This window comes from Scyliorhinus torazame, chromosome 14 (genome assembly GCF_047496885.1).
Source record: "Scyliorhinus torazame isolate Kashiwa2021f chromosome 14, sScyTor2.1, whole genome shotgun sequence".
Lineage (NCBI taxonomy): Eukaryota > Metazoa > Chordata > Chondrichthyes > Carcharhiniformes > Scyliorhinidae > Scyliorhinus > Scyliorhinus torazame.
In genome coordinates, this window is record NC_092720.1 from 51,475,727 (window position 1) to 51,496,287 (window position 20,561).

The 20,561-nt window shown below is 52.5% G+C and overlaps 1 protein-coding gene across 1 annotated transcript in view; it reads left to right on the forward strand.

Moving 5' to 3' along the window:
* LOC140389029 (uncharacterized) overlaps positions 1-20,561 on the forward strand; it is a 57,900-nt gene that overhangs the window by 27,998 nt on the left and 9,341 nt on the right. Inside the window, exons 7-9 of the mRNA XM_072473194.1 lie at positions 5,808-5,873; positions 8,548-8,644; positions 9,652-9,753. Of these exons, the coding sequence (XP_072329295.1) occupies positions 5,808-5,873; positions 8,548-8,644; positions 9,652-9,753 (265 nt within the window). The remainder of the gene's footprint in view (positions 1-5,807; positions 5,874-8,547; positions 8,645-9,651; positions 9,754-20,561) is intronic.

A 20,561-nucleotide genomic window follows, 5' to 3' on the forward strand; every position in this document is an offset into this window, starting at 1 on the left:
CTGTATTCCAGGGTGAGTCCTGACGCCTACTCCCTTATCGAGGACGAGGACGGTTTCACCGGTGCCATCGCCGCGCTGAAGGATGTCTACATCCGGCCCGCCAACCAGGTTTTTGCTCGCTACCAGCTCGCCACACGACGGCAATTTCTGGGGGAATCGCTGGACGAGTTTTATAACGCCCTGCAGACCCTGGGTGGAAACTGCAACTGCCCGGCGGTAACAGCGAGTGAACACACAGAGCTCCTGGTCCGCGATGCGTATGTGGCAGGTTTGGCCTCTTCCCAGATCCGCCAGAGGCTTCTGGAGAAAGAATCTCTGAGATTAACAGAAGCTCGGGCCCTGGCGGCATCCCTCGATGTGGCCTCGCGTAACGCCCGCGCCAACGCCCCCGACCGCACTACAGCCCCTTGGGCTCCGTGGACCCCCGCTGCGGTCGACTCTCCGACATCCCCCCCACCCCCTCAAACCTGCGCGGCCAAAACACCAGACCAACCGGGGGGGCCCCGCTGCTATTTTTGCGGCCAGCCAAAACACCCTCGGCAGCGATGCCCAGCCCGCGCGGCTACCTGCAGAAGCTGCGGGAAGAAGGGCCACTACGCGACGGTGTGCAAGTCCCGCGGGGTCACCGCTATCTCCGGGGAAGAAAAGGGACCACAGACCCAGCCCCCCCAGCGATCCACGTGTGACCAACGGACGCCGCCATTTTTGACCCCGGACGCCACGAGGGAGAGATGGGCGCCGCCATTTTGTCCTCCCCCGACCGCGTTCGATCCGTGGACGCCGCCATCTTGGCTGAAGGACCCCGACACAGATGGCCACATACTGCCTGATTACGATGTTCAACTTCAACAACCACGTCTGGCTTCGACGACCCTCGACCAGTCGCGACCCTGGACGCTCCAGACTGCAACCACTACAGTCCTAGTGAATGGCTAAGAGACGCCGTGTCTTATCGACTCTGGGAGCACGGAGAGCTTCATTCATCCGGACACGGTAAGGCGCTGTTCCCTCGTAATTCGGCCAAGCACCCAGAAAATTTTCCTGGCGGCAGGATCCCACTCCGTTCAGATCACGGGGTTCTGCATCGCTAACCTATCAGTGCAGGGGAGGGAGTTCCGAAATTACCGGCTGTATGTCCTCCCCCATCTCTGTGCGCCCACACTCCTAGGGTTGGGCTTCCAATGCAACCTCCAGAGTTTAACATTTAAATTTGGCGGCCCTATACCCCCACTGACTGTCTGCGGCCTCGCGACTCTCAAGGTTGAACCGCCTTCCTTGTTTGCGAACCTCACCCCGGATTGCAAACCCGTCGCCACAAGGAGCAGACGGTACAGCGCCCAGGACCGAGCATTTATCCGGTCCGAAGTCCAGAGGCTGCTGAAGGAAGGCATCATCCAGGCTAGCAACAGTCCCTGGAGAGCCCAGGTGGTAGTCGTTAAGACCGGGGAGAAACAGAGGATGGTCATCGACTATAGTCAGACCATCAACAGGTACACTCAGCTAGATGCGTACCCTCTCCCCCGCATATCCGACATGGTCAATCGGATTGCACAGTACACGGTCTTTTCCACTGTGGACCTCAAGTCCGCCTATCACCAGCTCCCCATCCGTCCCGGTGACCGCAACTATACTGCCTTCGAAGCAGACGGGCGGTTATACCACTTTTTAAGGGTTCCAGTCGGCGTCACGAATGGAGTCTCGGTCTTCCAACGAGAGATGGACCGAATGGTTGACCAGCACGGTTTACGGGCCACGTTCCCGTATCTCGACAACGTCACCATCTGCCGCCACGACCAGCAGGACCACGACGCCAATCTCCAAAAATTCCTCCAGACCGCTCACGCCCTGAACCTCACTTACAACAAAGAAAAATGCGTGTTCTGCACCGATCGTCTAGCCATCTTGGGCTACGTAGTGCGTAATGGAGTGATAGGCCCCGACCCTGAACGCATGCGCCCCCTCATGGAGTTCCCTCTCCCCCACTGTGCCAAAGCCCTGAAACGCTGCCTGGGCTTCTTTTCTTATTACGCCCAGTGGGTCCCCAGTACGCAGACAAGGCCCATGCACTAATCCAGTCCACTACTTTTCCCCTGACGACAGAGGCATGCCAGGCCTTTAGCCGCATCAAAGCGGATATCGCAAAGGCCACGATGCGCGCCATCGACGAGTCCCTTCCCTTCCAGGTCGAGAGCGACGCATCGGATGTAGCTCTGGCGGCCACCCTCAACCAAGCAGGCAGACCCGTGGCCTTCTTCTCCCGAACCCTCCACGCTTCAGAAATCCGCCACTCCTCAGTGGAAAAGGAGGCACAAGCAATAGTGGAAGCTGTGCGACACTGGAGGCATTACCTGGCCGGTAGGAGATCCACTCTCCTCACTGACCAATGGTCGGTTGCCTTCATGTTCGATATTGCACAGCGGGACGAACGACAAGATCCTGCGGTGGAGGATCGAACTCTCCACCTTCAATTATGAGATCTTGTATCGTCCCGGAAAGCTGAACGAGCCATCCGATGGCCTATCTCGTGGCACATGTGCCAATGTACAAGTGGACCGTCTACAAGCCCTCTACGAGGACCTCTGCCACCCGGGTGTCACTCGTTTCTACCACTTCCTTAAGGCCCGCAACCTCCCTTACTCCGTCGAGGACGTCCGAACAGTCACCAGAAACTGCCAGATCTGCGCTGAGTGCAAACCGCACTTTTCAGGCCAGATAGAGCGCACCTGGTTAAGGGCCCTCGACCCTTTGAACGCCTCAGTTTGGATTGCAAAGGCCCCCTCCCCTCCACCGATCGCAACGCGTACTTCCTGAACGTCGTTGACGAATACTCCCGTTTCCCTTTCGCCATCCCCTGCCCCGACATGACAGCGTCCACGGTCATTAAAGCCCTCGGTACCATTTTTACACTGTTCAGTTTCCCCGACTATATCCATAGCGACAGGGTCCTCCTTTATGAGTGACGAACTGCGTCAATTCCTGCTCAGCAGGGGCATAGCCTCGAGCAGGCGACCAGTTACAACCCCCGGGGGAACGGGCAGATAGAAAGGGAGAATGGAACGGTCTGGAAGGCCGTCCTGCTGGCCCTCCGGTCTAGGAGCCTCCCAATTTCCCGCTGGAAGGAAGTCCTCCCGGATGCCCTTCACTCTATCCGGTCCCTGCTGTGCACCACTACGAATGAAATGCCTCCCGAGCGCCCCCTCCTCTTTCCTAGGAAGTCCTCCTCTGGAACGCCACTTCCGACCTGGCTAGCAGCTCCGGGACCCATTCTGCTCCGGAAACATGTGCGGGCGCACAAGTCAGATCCGTTGGTGGAATGGGTGCATCTCCTTCAAGCCAACCCGCAATACGCCTATGTGGAGTACCCCGATGGCCGACAGGACACGGTCTCCCTGCGAGATCTGGCGCCCGCCGGAGCTACCCATACCCCAACGCCAATCACCACCTCCTCACTCCCGCCGGTTCATCCCGCACCACCCCCTTCCCGGGGGGTTCGGTTCTCCTCCCAGACCCGCCCAGGAGTAAGGACACAGGGGACAGCGCTACGCTCCCAGAGTCGACGGGACCCGAGCCAGCGCCATCACCACCACTCCGACACGATCGGAAAGGACGATCAGGGCGCCCATCCGGCTCATCGAATCACTTTAACTCTCAACGTTTTCAGTTATTGTGTCTTGTTATAGTTATGGCATCATGCCGACCCTGTTTGGCCCGTTGGCCCAGTTGAAGCGATAATTTTGGGTTTTGTTCAAAGTTACGGCACAGTACCGACTCTGTAAACCCCTACCACCATGCGAACCACCATCCCGCCGGGTTTTTTTTCAACAGGGGGTGAATGTGGTGGTATGTATTAGGGGTAATACGGTGCACCACGTGTCGACAGGCTATTGGTGGAGGGATGCCAGGTCCTGATAGGATCTGCCACCTACTGGACTCCACCCAGAAATGCCGGTATAAGAACCCAGTTTTTCCCTCCATTTCCCTCAGCAGCTGCATTCTGTAACCACGCTGCTGGGGATAAAGTTCTGCTTAATAAAGCCTTCAATTGACATTACCTTAACCTGCCTCGCGTCATATTGATGGTGCTTCACTGCACAAAAGGAAAACATTAAAGCATGGCTGAAGTGTAAAATTAGTCTTAAAAAGTTGCATGGTTTGACCCTAAAATCAACTGCCTTATTTGAGAGAAACAGCCGAAGGGCGGGGTTCTCCGCACCCCGAAGCCGAAATCGCATTCGACGACGGGGCGGAGAATCCAGTTTCCCACATGAAATTGGGACTGGCGCCAGTTCAGCGATTCTCCACCCTGCCGAAAAGCTGATTGTCCACCACCGGAGGCCATTGCTTGAGGCCCGCCCCGCTATTCTCAGCCCCCGACCGGCCGAGTTCCCGACGGCGTGGATCACTCATGGTCCTGTCATTCGGGATACTCGCGAGGCGGCTGTGGACTCAGGGGCGGGCCAATCGGAGGACAGGAGGGCCTCATTCGGGACTGGGGTATTTTTGAGCGGGTGGTCCGGGTCCGGCACGAGGCCGATCGGGGCCAGTATTTCCGTGGTCCAGGTCCGTGATCTGAGTCCGCCATGGCCTCTGACCCGGAGGTGCGGCCTCTGACCCATGCGCAGCCTCTGACCCGGAAGTGCGGGGGGCCGTATCGGCAGCTGGAGCTGTGAGCTCCACAATAGCTGCCTGCTAGTCCCCTGTAAGGCTGTGAATCTGTGGCCTTTTGATGCCAGATTTTCTGGCGTAAACGACCACAGTTTTCACGACGGCGAGGGGGTCATAGTCCCTGAAACAGAGAATCCAGCCCAAAATAAGAGAAGAAACATTTTACGAAATAAATGTATTTGAGTTAGGTAGATAGCTCACGTTGCTCTACCAAAATACAGCAGATAGAATTCCTGGTTCAATTGGGTAAACGGCACAAGTTTTTAATATGCAACTAGCGTAAGAGTGATACTCTTTGTTAAACTAATGCTAAATCATACGAAAAGATCCTGTTGGTTCAATTATCATAGTTCAGAGAAACAGAAATGATCTCAATGTTAATCATCTACTCTTGAATGAATCTGGTGAGAATACACGTGTCATCAATCTCTCTTCAATCTCCCCAGTCACACCAGTAAATGAGGGATAGATAATAAAACTGATGCTTTCATCCAGTTTTACAATCAGAAATAATCTCTCCCAGTCCAGAGTTCTTGGCCACGAGCAGCATTGTTCAAACAAATTAAGGCGTAATTGGATTTGATTTGATTTGAGGTAGTGCTGAATTTTGTGTGACAATTGTGATACCAGTCAAAACATTTAAATACTGTCTTCCATCAGTTTCAATCTCTTTTTGAGAATTAGCCATATTTAGTCAAACAACCTATCCAAACCTTTCTAGGCACTCACATTCACAATGTTTTAACTGCACATTCGCAGAGGGAAATTAATCATCAAAACAAGCGTTTTTCAATAGCATGATTAGTAACTTACAGACACAAAACACAGCTACAATGGAACCACACATAAATGTGGAGCAACATGTGCAGTGCCACATACAAACCTGTTTATATAAAGAATGCTTTCATTGCAAAGAAGAAGCACCATCTTGTTCTAACCCCAAAATAAACAACTCCAACATTGCGACATTATGGCAGATCACAGAAACGTACAGGTCTGGGGGATCCCAATGTTACATTTTATTCGAGAGACAGGCTAAAGCCTGTAAAACAGAATATCACGAAGTGATCTGCCAAAAGATTTTTTGCATTCCTAATAGGACCATTCTTCACACCCTCCTCTGCTGTCCTTAATTCAAATAGGTCAATGAAAATTGCTTGCCAGGTGTGCTGGATGTAGGAATTTCAGAGATTTATGAATTTGGTGCGGTAAGGGTTAAAGTCTGGATTAGCATGTGCATGACTGCTGCAGTGGTGCTTTTAAAAACCTAGTTTACAAGACAGCAAGGTTTTTTTGGGAGCAAGAGGTACAATTAAAGTGTCACAAAAACGTGGGCTAATGGATTTGTTTGGGCCAAGAGGGTTCCTGTGGAGTACTTAATTAGAGATCTTTTGTGTTCAGTTAGTAAGATGATGTAACTAATGGGAGGAGCTAGAGTACCAGGCATTTTAGCAGAGATTGTTCAGTTGGAAGTTGACAGTTTCTGAAGATTTCAGCTGGACTTCCTGCATTGTCCTGACAGGATTCAGGTCTATCTCTTAAAACAGTCTCAAAGAACATCTTTTTAAAAATAAATTTAGAGTGCCCAATTTTTTTTTTCCAATTAAGGGGCAATTTAGTGTGGCAAATCCACCTAACCTGCACATCTTTGGGTTGTGGGGTGAAATGTGCAAACTCCACACGGACTGTGACCCAGGGCTGGGATTTGAACCCAGGTCCTCAGCACCGCAGTCCCAGTGCTAGCCACTGTGCCACATGCCGCATAAGAACATCTCTTAAGCAAGTATGCCTGGGTCTGCTAACTGTATTTAAAAGTGGATTGAGATCTGAGATGGTTCTGTTTGAATGGAAGTAAAGATAGTTGTTAAGGGTTATTGTGTCACTGCATTGATTAGCATTCTTTAAGGGGGAATTGTAAGCTATTTTATTGAGTGATTTTAAAGATATTTTAATACTGTGTTGGTAATAACGTTTTGTAGGGGCTGGTTTAGCACAGGGCTAAAGAGCTGGCTTTTAAAGCAGACAAGGCAGGCCAGCAGCACGTTTCAATTCCTGTACCAGCCTCCCCAAACAGGCTCGGGAATATGGCGACTAGGGGCTTTTCACAGTAATTTCATTTGAAGCCTACTTGTGATAATAAGCGATTTTCATTTCATTATCCCTATTTTGCATGAAATCACTCCTGGAGTGAGGTATCCTTTCCTCACAGTTTTACAAAATTAAAATAAAATATTGGGTTTTTGTCCAGTACCCTAGCTACCGTTGGGGTCTGGTCTGTGATTGTAATACAGGGGAATTTAATCTTTTCCACTTTTTGAGTGTATTAGTAACTGTCTTAAGGTAAATGTGATCAGATGTGGTTCTAAATTGTTTTAACATTTTCCTCACACTCACATAACAAGGCTACGAATATATGTTTATATCTTCATCTGGTCTACTGCTTTTTAAAAATGTGTTCATGGGGCATAGGCATCGCAGGCTGTGCCAGCATTTATTGCCCATCCATACTTGAGGGGAGAGTCACCCACATTGCTGTAGGCCTGACCAGGTAAGGCTGTCGGATTTCCTTTTTGAAAGGACATTAGTGAACCAGATGTTTTATTTACAATAATCAGCGATGGTTTCAGGTCATCATTAGACTTTTAATTCCAGATTGTTTTTATAGTATTCAACTTTCACCATCTGCAGTAGCGGAATTCGAACCTGGGTCCCCAGAGCATTACTCTGTTTACTAGTCCCGTGACAATACCACTACGCCACCGCCTCCCGTTGAACCCTCTGTGCATTTTAATTCTCCATTACCAGTCATTTTTTGTCCTGTTGATGCTTAGATGCTGTCAGCATAGAACCATAGAATTCCTACAGTGCAGAAGGAGATCGTTCAGCCCATCGAGTCTCCACTGAGCCTCTGAAAGAGCACTTACCCGCACCCACACCCCGTCCTATCCCCGTAACCACACCTAGCCTGCACAACCTGTACACTAAGGGGCAACTTTATCATGGCCAATCCACCTAACCTGCACATCTTTGGACTATGAGAGGAAACCGGAGCACCCGGAGGAAATCTACGCTGATACGGAGGAGAAAATGCAAACTCCACACGGACAGTCACCCAAGGCCGGAATTGAACTGGGCCTCTGGCGATGAGAGGCAGCAGCGCTAACCACTGTGCCACTGTGCTTTCCCAATCTTCCTTGATAATCTTCCTTGATAATAATAATGATCATTTCAAATCTCCTTCAACAGCTCCAGCTATTTTTCCTTGAAAGGTTTCATTAGCAGGGGGAATACTGAGTGGTTAATATTCTCTATTGTGTACACATTTCTGACTAAATACTCTTAAAATATCTGAGTTGTGAAATCTTTTTGAACCCCATACAGTATTGACACAAATTATATCAGATTATACCTTCAATGCACTGTACCATGCTACTTCTGATTGAAGTTTGTGGCTCCTACTGATAGGTCTGCATGTGTCTGGATTTGATTTTCCTATGATATCATCCACAGTTGAATAGTCTACCGACAATCTCAGACTGGGGTTCTACACAAAGAACAGCCACTTGGCTGAGGTACCATAGAGTTTCTGGCAGAAATGGAATTATTTCCCGGAAGGACTTGGTTGGAATGCTGCTGATGTCTGAATTTGAAAATAATTCCCATTCCAGTTAATATCTCAGCCAAATTATAAATATCCAGTGGATTTTGCAGGACATGTGCTCTAGGAGAGGGAAACATGGCAGGTGTTGAGAATCATTTACTCTTGATGCAAAACCGCAGTTTGGGACAGTGGGTGGTGGAAACAAAGTTGGTGGCACTGCATTGGCAGGTCAGGCCTCACGCCGACTGGTGAGGGATTCCTATTTTGATTACCTTTTTCAGATAAAATCCTGCCTGCATGGTGAAGTCAGCGGTGTAAGAGAAACATGTACGTTTAAAGGTGCCAAGCACTATTCTAGTTTGTCCATTTGGACCTCAGGTGAGTGGTTGTCTTTGTTGAACTCTGTAGCACAGGGGAGGGGAGAAGGAGAATGGCTGCTTGGATGGAGGGGCAGAACAGGACGGGCAAGGGCGATTCAGCGATAAGGGGTCAGGGTCAGCTACACGGGTAACAGGGCAGGTACAGATGATCAAAAGTTTTAAAGGCTGAGTCAAGAGATTCTAAGGACATGTCAAGGATGATAGGGGTATGTGTAGGAACAGTGGAGAAATATCAATGGTGAGGGGATAAGGTCAGGGGAAGAGATGGCATATCGACTGTCACAGAGGCAGGGAGATGGTGAGAGACTCAAGGTTGACAGCACGGTAGCACAGTGGTTAGCACAGTTGCTTCACAGCTCCAGGGTCCCAGGTTTGATTCTCGGCTTGGGTCACTGTCTGTGTGGAGTCTGCACGTTTTCCCCGTGTCTGCGTGAGTTTCCTCCGGATGCTCCGGTTTCCTCCCACAGTCCAAAGATGTGCAGGTTAGGTGGATTGGCCATGATAAATTGCCCTTAGTGTTCAAAAAGGTTGGGTGGGGTTACTGGGTTCCAGGGAGGGTGGAGGTGTGGGCTTGGATAGGGTGCTCTTTCCAAGGGCCGGTGCAGATTCGATGGGCCGAATGGACTCCTTCAGCACTGTAAATTCTATGATTCTAAATTCTATGACGGGGGAAGTGTAGAGTGATGCTCGGAGGATCAAGGATGATGGGCACATCTTAAAATGACAGAGACATGGTGGAGGGTTCCAGGTAGAGGTGAGTCTGATTGTGTTGCTGGCCAGTTCTACAATCCTACCTTCAGCTGGCAGGAGTTCAGGTCCAAGTGGGAGGAGGTTACGGTGGTATGGGGGTAGTTTTGGGTATAGCCCGTGGGAGGATTTGAAAGTTTCATTGCTGAGCAGTTTATGGATAAAAGTCATGAGCACGGAGGTGCTCATATCATTGCCTGCCTTCTTAACACAGTAGGTGGATTTGCATTGAGGCTGATGCACCCAATATCCTTACAGCCTCGGGAGAAGGGGGAGAGGATATGAAAAAGAAGGGCTGTCATCAGCCAACAATAGGCCAGCAGCAGGCAGTACCAGAGAGGGAGCTTGACCTGGAAGCAGGTATGCAGAGAAGGCATTGTAGAAGATGGGCACAGGTGCATCAGCACATCTTCAGAATGAGAACTACTTACCTGCGTATGTCGAAGAGGCAATGCCAGCAAAGAACAGGGGGGCGGCTATTTTAGTGGGGAAACGGGTACTGTTTGAGGCAAAGACCATAGTGGCGGATAGTGGGGGTAGATACGTGATGGTGAGTGGCAGATTGCAAGGGGAGGCGGTGGTTCTAGTGAACGTATACGCCCCGAACTGGGATGTTGCAAATTTTATGAGGCGTATGCTGGGACGTATCCCGGATCTGGAGGTGGGAAAGTTGGTAATGGGGGGAGACTTTAATACGGTGCTGGACCCAGGGCTGGACAGATCGAGGTCCAGGACCGGGAGGAGGCCGGCTGCAGCTAGGGTGCTCAAGGACTTCATGGAGCAGATGGGTCGAGTAGACCCCTGGAGATTTAGTAGACCTAGGAGTAAGGAGTTCTCGTTTTTCTCCTATGTTCATAAAGTATAGACTTCACGGATAGACTTTTTTGTTTTGGGAAGGGCATTGATCCCGAAGGTGACAGGGATGGAGTACACGGCCATAGCTATCTCGGACCACGCTCCACATTGGGTGGACCTGGAGATAGGAGAGGAAAAAGAACAGCACCCACTCTGGAGAATGGACATGGGATTATTGGCGGATGAGGGGGTATGTTTCAGGGTGAGGGGGTGTATTGAAAGGTACTTGGAGCTTAATGACAATGGGGAGGTTCAGGTGGGAGTGGTCTGGGAGGCGTTGAAGGTAGTGGTTAGAGGGGAACTGATATCCATCAGGGCACATAAAGGAAAGCAGGAGGGTAGGGAAAGGGAGCGGTTGCTGAAAGAACTTTTGAGGGTGGACAGACAATATGCGGAGGCACCGGAGGAGGGACTGTACAGGGAAAGACAAAGGCTACACGTAGAATTTGACCTGTTGACCACGGGTAATGCAGAGGCACAATGGAGGAGGGCACAGGGTGTACAGTACGAATATGGAGAGAAGGCGAGCCGGTTGCTGGCCCACCAACTGAGGAAGAGGGGAGCGGCGAGGGAGATAGGTGGGGTGAGAGATGAGGAGGGAGAGATGGAGCGGGGAGCGGAGAGAGTGAATGGGGTGTTCAAGGCATTCTATGAAAGGTTATATAAAGCTCAGCCCCCGGAAGGGAAGGAGAGAATGATGTGCTTTCTGGACCAGCTGGAATTCCCTAAGGTGGAGGAACAGGAGAGGGCGGGACTGGGAGCACAGATTGAGATGGAGGAGGTAGTGAGAGGGATTGGGAGCATGCAGGCGGGGAAGGCCCCGGGACCAGACGGATTCCCGGTGGAATTTTATAGGAAGTATATGGACTTGCTGGCCCCGCTTTTGACGAGAACCTTTAAGGAGGCTAGAGAAAGGGGGCAGTTGCCCCCAACTATGTCAGAGGCAACGATATTGCTCCTTTTAAAGAAGGAAAAAGACCCGCTGCAATGCGGGTCCTACAGGCCCATTTCCCTTTTAAACGTAGATGCTAAGATTCTGGCCAAGGCGATGGCGACGAGGATAGAGGACTGTGTCCCGGGGGTGGTCCATGAGGACCAAACCGGGTACGTGAAGGGGAGACAGCTGAACACGAACATACGGAGGTTGCTAGGGGTAATGATGATGCCCCCGCCAGAGGGGGAGGCGGAGATAGTGGTGGCAATGGATGCCGAGAAAGCATTCGACAGAGTGGAGTGGGATTATCTGTGGGAGGTGCTGAGGAGATTTGGCTTTGGAGATGGGTATATCGGATGGGTACAGTTGCTGTATAGGGCCCCGAGGGCGAGTGTGGTCACGAATGGACAGAGGTCTGATTATTTCCGGCTTCACAGAGGGACGAGGCAGGGGTGTCCCCTGTCTCCGTTACTGTTTGCATTGGCGATTGAGCCCCTGGCCATAGCACTGAGGGGTTCCAGGAAGTGGAGGGGAGTGCTCAGGGGAGGAGAAGAACACCGGGTATCTTTGTATGCGGATGATTTGTTGTTGTATGTTGCGGACCAGGTGGAGGGGATGCCAGAGATAATGCGGATACTTGGGGAGTTTGGGGATTTTTCGGGGTACAAACTGAACATGGGGAAAAGTGAGTTGTTTGTGGTGCATCCGGGGGAGCAGAGCAGGGAAATAGATGATTTACCGCTGAGGAAGGTAACAAGAGATTTCCGGTACTTAGGGATTCAGATAGCCAAGAATTGGGGAACCTTACACCGGCTTAATTTAACACGATTGGTAGAACAGATGGAGGAGGATTTCAAGAGATGGGTCATGGTGTCCCTGTCACTGGCAGGTAGGGTGCAGGCAGTTAAAATGGTGGTCCTCCCGAGATTCCTCTTTGTGTTTCAGTGCCTCCCGGTGATGGTCACAAAGGCTTTTTTTAAGAGAATTGAGAAAGGTATTATGAGTTTTGTGTGGGCCGGGAAGACCCCGAGAGTGAGGAGGGGGTTCTTGCAGCATAGTAGGGATAGGGGGGGGGGCTGGCACTACCGAGCCTAAACAATTATTACTGGGCCGCCAATATCTCAATGGTGTGTAAGTGGATGGGAGAAGGGGAGGGAGTGGCGTGGAAGAGATTGGAGATGGCGTCCTGCAAGGGGACCAGCATACAAGCAATGGTGACGGCGCCGTTGCCGTTCTTACCGAAGAAATACACCACAAGTCCAGTGGTGGTGGCAACACTAAAAATTTGGGGGCAGTGGAGACGGCATAGGGGAACGACGGGAGCCTCGGTGCGGTCCCCGATAAGAAATAACCATAGGTTTGTTCCGGGGAGAATGGATGGGGGATTTGGAGTATGGCAAAGAGCTGGGGTAGTACAACTGAGAGATCTGTTCCTGGATGGGACATTTGCAAGTATGGGAGTGCTGACCGAAAAATATGGGTTGCCCCAAGGGAATGCGTTTAGGTATATGCAACTGAGGGCTTTTGCGAGGCAACAGGTGAGGGATTTCCCGCAGCTTCCGACGCAGGAGGTGCAGGACAGAGTGATCTCAGGGACATGGGTGGGGGATGGTAGGGTGTCGGATATATATAAGGAAATGAGGGACGAGGGGGAGATCATGATAGATGAGCTGAAAGGGAAATGGGAGGAAGAGTTGGGGGAAGAGATCGAAGAGGGGCTATGGGCTGATGCCCTACGTAGGGTAAACTCGTCGTCCTCGTGTGCCAGGCTAAGCTTGATACAATTTAAGGTTTTACACAGGGCGCATATGACTGGAGCACGGCTCAGTAAATTTTTCGGGGTAGAGGATAGGTGTGGGAGATGCTCGCGAAGCCCAGCGAATCACACCCACATGTTCTGGTCATGTCCGGCATCCGGCACTACAGAGGTTCTGGGTGGGGGTGGCGAAGGTGCTTTCGAAGGTGGTGGGGGTCCGGGTCGAGCCAAGCTGGGGGTTGGCTATATTCGGGGTCGCAGAAGAGCCGGGAGTACAGGAGGCGAGAGAGGCTGATGTTTTGGCCTTTGCGTCCCTAGTAGCCCGGCGCAGGATATTGTTTATGTGGAAGGAAGCCAAACCCCCGGGCGTGGCGACCTGGATAAATGACATGGTAGGGTTTATGTGGGGGGGGGGGGGGTGGGAGGACCCGGGAGGGCTCTCAGGGATGTCTTTTATATGTATAGGCATTTGTTTTAGGAAATGTATATTGGACTGTTGGATTGTACCTTTGGAGAGTAACTAGTTTTGATAAGGCGGTTGCCATTTAGTTTTTGTTTATATATTATTTATTTATTTGTTTAAAACTGGCCACTGTTATTTATATTGCTTTATTGCTGTTAAAAAGAAAAACTGTGTACTGTTATGTTTGGCCAAAAAATCTTGAATAAAATATATTTTAAAAAAAAAAGAAGAGGCAATGCCAGAGACTGCTGAGGTTGCATTGGGAAGTGGTCACAGAGATATCGGGAATCGTGAAACAAGACCTGCAACCTCATGGATTTGGTGGGAACCCCCAAAAATGCAAAGTACTGAATATTGAGACAAAGGCTGCCACAGGCAGATCCATCCAAAACCTCTTGGAAATACACAATGGGTGAAGTATTTCAAGGCAAGGCTGCCAGACACTAGACAGAGATTGCAAGTGACACACAAGGGGCGAGATTCTCCACTCCCACGCCGGTTGGGAGAATCGCCTGGGCCACCAAAATTTCCCGGGACGCCGGTCCGACGCCCTCCCGCGATTCTCCCAAGCGGCAGGAACGGCCCGGTCGAGTTCCGCGGGCCGCAGGTCGGAGAATTGCCGGAGACACCCAAAATGTCGATTCTCCGGCACCCCCGCTGTTCTCAGGCCCGGATAAGGACGGTCACCTCAGCACTTCGCTTTACCGCAAACCCACGGATAACCTCCACTTCTCCAGCTTCCACCCTAAACACATTAAAGAAGCCATCCCCTATGGACAAGCGCTCCGTATACACAGGATCTGCTCAGACGAGGAGGAGCGTAACAGACATCTACAGACGTTGAAAGATGCACTCGTACGAACGGGATATGGCACTCGACTCATCGATCGACAGTTCCAACGCGCCACAGCGAAAAACCGCACTGACCTCCTCAGAAGACAAACATGGGACACAACCGACAGAATACCCTTCGTCGTCCAGTACTTCCCCGAGCGGAGAAACTACGTCATCTTCTTCACAGCCTTCAACACGTCATTGATGACGATGAACATCTTGCCAAGGTCATCCCCACACCCCCACTACTTGCCTTCAAACAACCGCGCAACCTCAAACGAACCATTGTTTGCAGCAAACTACCCAGTCTTCAGAACAGTGACCACGACACCACACCACCCTGTCATGGCAATCTCTGCAAGACGTGCCAGATCATCGACATGGATACCACTATTACACGTGAGAACACCACCCACCAGGTACGCGGTACGTTCTCTTGCGACTCGGCCAACTTTGTCTACCTCATATGCTGCAGGAAAGGATGTCCCGAAGCGTGGTACATTGGCGAGACCATGCAGACGCTGCGACAACGAATGAACGGACATCGCGCAACAATCACCAGGCAGGAATGTTCCCTTCCAGTCGGAGAACACTTCAGCAGTCAAGGACATTCAGACTCTGATCTCCGGGTAAGCGTTCTCCAAGGCGGCCTTCAGGACCCGCGACAACGCAGAATCGCCGAGCAGAAACTTATAGCCAAGTTCCGTACACATGAGTACGGCCTCAACCGGGACCTGGGATTCATGTCACATTACATTCATCCCCCACCATCTGGCCTTCGAAATCCTACCAACTGTCCTGGCTTGACACAATTCACACCTCTTTAACCTGGGGTTACCCCATCTCTGGATCTGTAAAGATTTAATCACCTGCTAATGCTCGCATTCCAAGCATTGTTTGGCATCTTTGAATTTGTCCATATATGTGGTTCTGGAACATACCTCTTCATTCACCTGAGGAAGGAGCAGCGCTCCGAAAGCTAGTGACATCGAAACAAACCTGTTGGACTCTAACCTGGTGTTGTAAGACTTCTTACTGTGCTCACCCCAGTCCAACGCCGGCATCTCCACAAATGTTACCGGCAGGCATCTTAGGCTTTAGGTAATGTGGACCATAATCAGATTAGCCATGATCACATTGAATGGTAGGACAGGCTTGACGGGCGGAATGGCTTACTCTTGCTCCAGTCCCTTATGATCTTATGATCTCAGCCTGATTCAGAGTTTTGACAGAGTTTCACCAGGAGTACATTGGAAAGACCTTTGGAAATGCAGGTCCTTTGTGCTGGGAACTCATGACCAAGTGGTTTGAGACTGCTGAGAAATACTTCATTTGGGACTCTTAAGGTATTTTTGCAACTACTGGATCCAGGCTGATCTACCCTCCACCCAGAGATGGCAACAGTTACAATGTGAATGCTGGGTTGTGGTGCTGGCTTTGCTGCTTTCATTGTGTTATATTTGCAGTTCTGAGTGTCAGCATTGACATAATACCATGAGCTTCACAAAGTTTGGCCACTAGATTTGACACATCACAGTAACAGGAGTGTGATATTTCAACGCGAAAGAATGCCAAATTTGTCCAGTCAGGAGCAAGCATACTTTCAGTCCCGAGGCCGGCGCCAACACTAAGCTCACAGCTTTCCTGCTTTCCTGCTTTCCTGGTAGAAGGAGGATATACGCAGACAAAATCTTATGAAGAAAAAGACGGAGAGGGAAATATGAGAAAATAACATGTTTCATTGAAAGAAATAGTATAACCTTTGATCTTTAACTGCAGAAACTAGAATGGAGAACCCATTGAATAACATTTTGTTGCCATGTTTGCAGAATTAAATATATTTAATTCAAAGGGTCAGTATGCACAAATATGTCTCAACGTGTTCCAAATATTCACAATATTAATAACGGCAAATACACACCTAAAATTTCTTGGCCTCATGGAACACAATTGATTCTAATGAGAAAGGGTGCTGGATTCATCGGTTTTGCAATTGACACTCAGGAGGCTGACAAGCTGCAGCTGCATACACACACTTCCCTCCCCACACGCACCATCCCAGCCAACACGATGGCAGTGAGGAGAGCAGCTCCACGATTTACCATGATTTACAGACGCCGAGCTGGAGACCCTCCTGAACGCAGTGGAGGAGAATCAGGTCACCCTGTACCATGGCCCAGGAAGGAGGCTGCCACCCGCCGCCATTCGACATGTCTTGGCACAGAAGGCAGAAGCGGTCAGCGCCAGCAGCAACATCGCCCGGACCAGCCTGCAGTGCCGTAAAAAAACTGCACAACCTCATCAGGGTGACTAGGCAACATTGTGCCCCTGGCACTAACCCTGGTCCCACACACCCGTAAGCCTTGCCCTCCCACCCCCCACCTGGAGAGCGGCCAAACCCCCACCCTGCACCAGATGTCAGCACCCATACCAGCTGCCATGGCCGGGTGCCCTGGCCACTGAGGCCGCCAGCTGCCTACCCTGCATGCGTCGGACTGTCTAACGCTGTGCTTTTTCTGTTTCCCCATCCCCGAGGAGAAGGCCACCATAGCCGGCGGGAGCGGGAGAAAACTGGAGGGGGACTGCCAGACCTGCGGCCCCTCACCATGGCTGAGCAGAGGGCCCTGGACGTGGTCGGCCAGAGGAAAGGAAGGTGGCCGGAGATTGGCCGCGGGCAAGGAAGTAAGACCCTGCTGAGCTGCGGCTCCCTGTGACGCGTATGTCAATCCCCCCCCACAACACCACCCCCATACCTCCCTCATCTTCACCCCCACACCAACTGACCATCCCCACCCCGTCTGGCCCGCAGTCTAATCATGCGTCTTGTCTTGTGTCTTGTGGGACCTGCTGGTGATGTGGGGGTCCATCTGGTGTCCCCCGCCCCCAGCCAGTGCCACGGCCACAGTCCCCCGCCCCATTTTCGGGGCAGTGCTGAGGACAGCAGCATGGTCGGGAGCCATATTTCTGTGTCCCAAGACACCGCGAAGCTCGAGTCCGAGGATGACACAGATTTCCAGTCACAGTTGTCTCCAATACCCTCCACCATCCCAGAGACACTCACCTCAGTTGGCCACTTTAGTGAAGAGGCTCCTGGGATACTATCTGGTGCGCACCACACAGCTGATCTGGTACATCAGGTGTAGGTAGGAATTCCCGAAAGGGCGGACGGTCGGAGGGCAGGCCGACCCCAGGAACCCGTTCCAGACGGGTTTCGGGCTTCTGGAATGGCAAGTCCCATTGATCGTGGAGCTACTGTCGCAGAGCCAAGGACTACATCAGCATCCAGCACCTGCAGGCTCAGTTGGAAGAGTCGATCCGCGTGCAGGAGGTGGTGCCGACCATTCATGCCACCCAGACCAACACCGCATGGTAGAGGCTTGGGGGCGAGGGTTTTGGCTCTGGTCTTATGGGCCTCAATGACTGGCAGCGCAAGGTGGCAGGTGAGCCTCAGGGGATAGCTCCGTTCGCACCTCCGTCCCATAGAGTAGCCCCGAAGCCCTCGGAGGAGGTGATGGGGCCCATGCCAGTGTCTCCTGCAGGGGAATTGCCGGAACACCGCAGCACATTGGACCTCCTCCCCACCTCCTGTCCCTGACGCATTTGGTGGGCTGTAGGCAGAACAGGGCGGAATCACGCCACCTGGAACACCCAAGCAGTAGCTGGGCCCTTCCAGGCCAGGTCGTTCCAGAAGTCGCCCACCAATGCCAGATCGTAGGGCAGGCATCACATCAGGCCACCTCCACCCTGATGTACCGTCTGGGGATCCACCTAGACGCAGCGTTAGGGCCCGTAAGGCCAGAAAGCTAGACACCAATTAAGTTGGCATGGGTGCAAGACACAGTTTATTTTAAGGGCTCGGCCACGTACCTTTAAATATTTGTGCACATTAAACACCTGTTAACACTGTTACAACCAGCCTCAGTGCTCTGTCAGATGGATGTGACGGGTGGGCCAGTCTGGGCTGGTCTGGTCAGAGAGGGAGTGCGGGGGTTGAGGGGGAATAGGCAGACTTTGCGGGTGGGCTGGGCTCCCACCACCCTTCCCCCCCTAACCATCCCCACCACTGTCACCCCAGGGATTCGATGGCACCATGTGATGGAATGGCCAGCTCGCATGTAGGGATCACCAAGGTGGATGGTGGAAAGTGCTACCGTGGGCAGGAGTCAGACATTGTCAAATGATGCGGAGCATCAGAGCTCATCGCAGAGCGGGTAGTCATCATCCTCCATCCCATGGACCAGACCTGGTGTTACTGCCAACCCAGGGCCTGCAGCCTGTAGTGCAGCAAGGGTAGCAGGGCGGGTGGAACGCGCTGTCCGTTCTCCTGGCCAGTCTCCCCCTTCCCCCAGTCAGCATTCAGAGCGTCCCGTGCGCATTGGCCCTCGCGCACATGTCGTGCAGCCTCCCGTGCCAGCCTGGGCCTCATGTCCTGCCCACCCTCACCCTACCCCGCATCCTCATCGTTGGATAAGGATTGGTGATCATCCTCCTCCGCCCTTCTGCTGCAGGATCTTGGGGAGGACACAGCAGGCCGCTATGATGCGGGGGACTCTCTCAGCGCCATACTGGAGGGTCCCTCCAGAGCGGTCCAGGCACCTGAACCGCATCTTCAGGATGCCGAAGCACCACTTGATCACACCCCAGGTCACTGCAAGGGTGTCCTTGTAACGGTTCTTGGCATTGGTCTGTGACCTCTGAATAGGCGTCATCAGCCCAGGAACCAATTGCCCAGCCGGAGGGGTCTCGAACATGTCAGGAATCTTCAAGTGAGCCAGGATGAAGGCGTCATGCACACTGCCTGGGTATCAGACACAGACGTGCATCATGCACATCTGGTGGTCACATATCAGCTGCACGTTCATCAAGTGGAATCCCCTTTCGGTTTGTGTAGAGCAGCCTGCCATCTGCAGATGCCCATAGAGCAACATGCATCCCGTTGTTCACCCCCTGAACAAGGGGCATCCAATCGATAGTGGCGAGCCCCACTGCCTGGGCACCTGGTGGACTTGGTCCACATTGAAGTGGATGTATTGTGCCGACTCGGCAAATAGAGCATCCATGATGTGCACCTGTGCACCGAGGTCTGTGAGATCCAAACAGGCCCCCACTTGCCGCATGGAAGGACCTCGTGGTGTATACGTTCAGGGCGACCATCACCTTGACGGCCACCGGGAGTGGGTGTCCTCCCCCTATCCCCATGGTGCCAGGTGTGCCATGATCTGGAAGATACATCGCACTGTCTCCCTGCTCAGCCAGAGCCTTCGAATGCATGCCCGGTCCGGCAGGTCCTCGAATGCCAGGCACTGCCGGTACACGAGAGACCTCATGTGACGCCTCCTTGGCCTGTTGGGCAGCCGGTTCTCCCTCCTGGGCGGCTGCTTCTTGTTCTTCTGGGGCAGGCTCCACTACTGCAGCTTCCTCCTCCTCAAGCAGCACTCGTACAGCAGTGCATCCCACAGGGCTGCGACGACTAGCAGGAAGGCCGCCATTTCTGGTTGAATTCCAATATCCATTGACTGCAGGGGGTGAAAGGCCGACATGTTAGCATGGTGTGTACTCCTGTGCCCACCCAGGTCCAACGGGGGTTGGCACTGAGGACTCTGCCCCCGCATGCCCACCTTATCTCCGCACCCATGACCCCGTCGGTGCCTGGAACCATGGGAGCCTTTGGACCCGGCGCCCATCCCTGTCACGGGTACTGTCAGCTGGCACTGCCCATGCCAGCAGTACACTTCACGGCCCCCGTCCGGCACACCCATAAGGGCTACAGTGGGCGTTGCTGTGGGTGGGTCGCCTGATGACCCGCTGGCGGGTGGTGGGCGGTTGGGAGATGGGGAGGGTGTGGTGGAGGGTGGGATGCATGCTTGCAAGTTGGGGTGCGGGGGTGGTGGGCTGGGAGCACCCATACAGCCGGTGTCACTCTGCAAACCCAGGGGCCAAGGGGGGGGTGGTCAGTGGGGTACGCAGCAAGATGGCTGCCTTGCAAGCCACGGCAATAGCGGTTTGTGGCTAGGCCCCAGTCCCATGGGGGGGGGGGGTCACCACGGCTACGCGGCCTGTTCCCCTGTCACACCAGCCTGGCCCTAGGAGGCTCACCCCCCATTCCCAACCACAGCCAGCCCGGCCAGTGTCACAATTTTTAAAAGCACAAGTGAACCGCGCTGTCGGTAATTCGGCCCATTGGAGGTGGAGAATCGCGGAGGCCGCGGAGAATACCGGGTCAGGCCTGCTTATGATATGCAAACGGCGTTTACTGTACGTGCGTTCCGGATCGCATTGACGCTGCTGTCAAGGTGACGGAGAATTGTGATTTGCCGACAAATCGG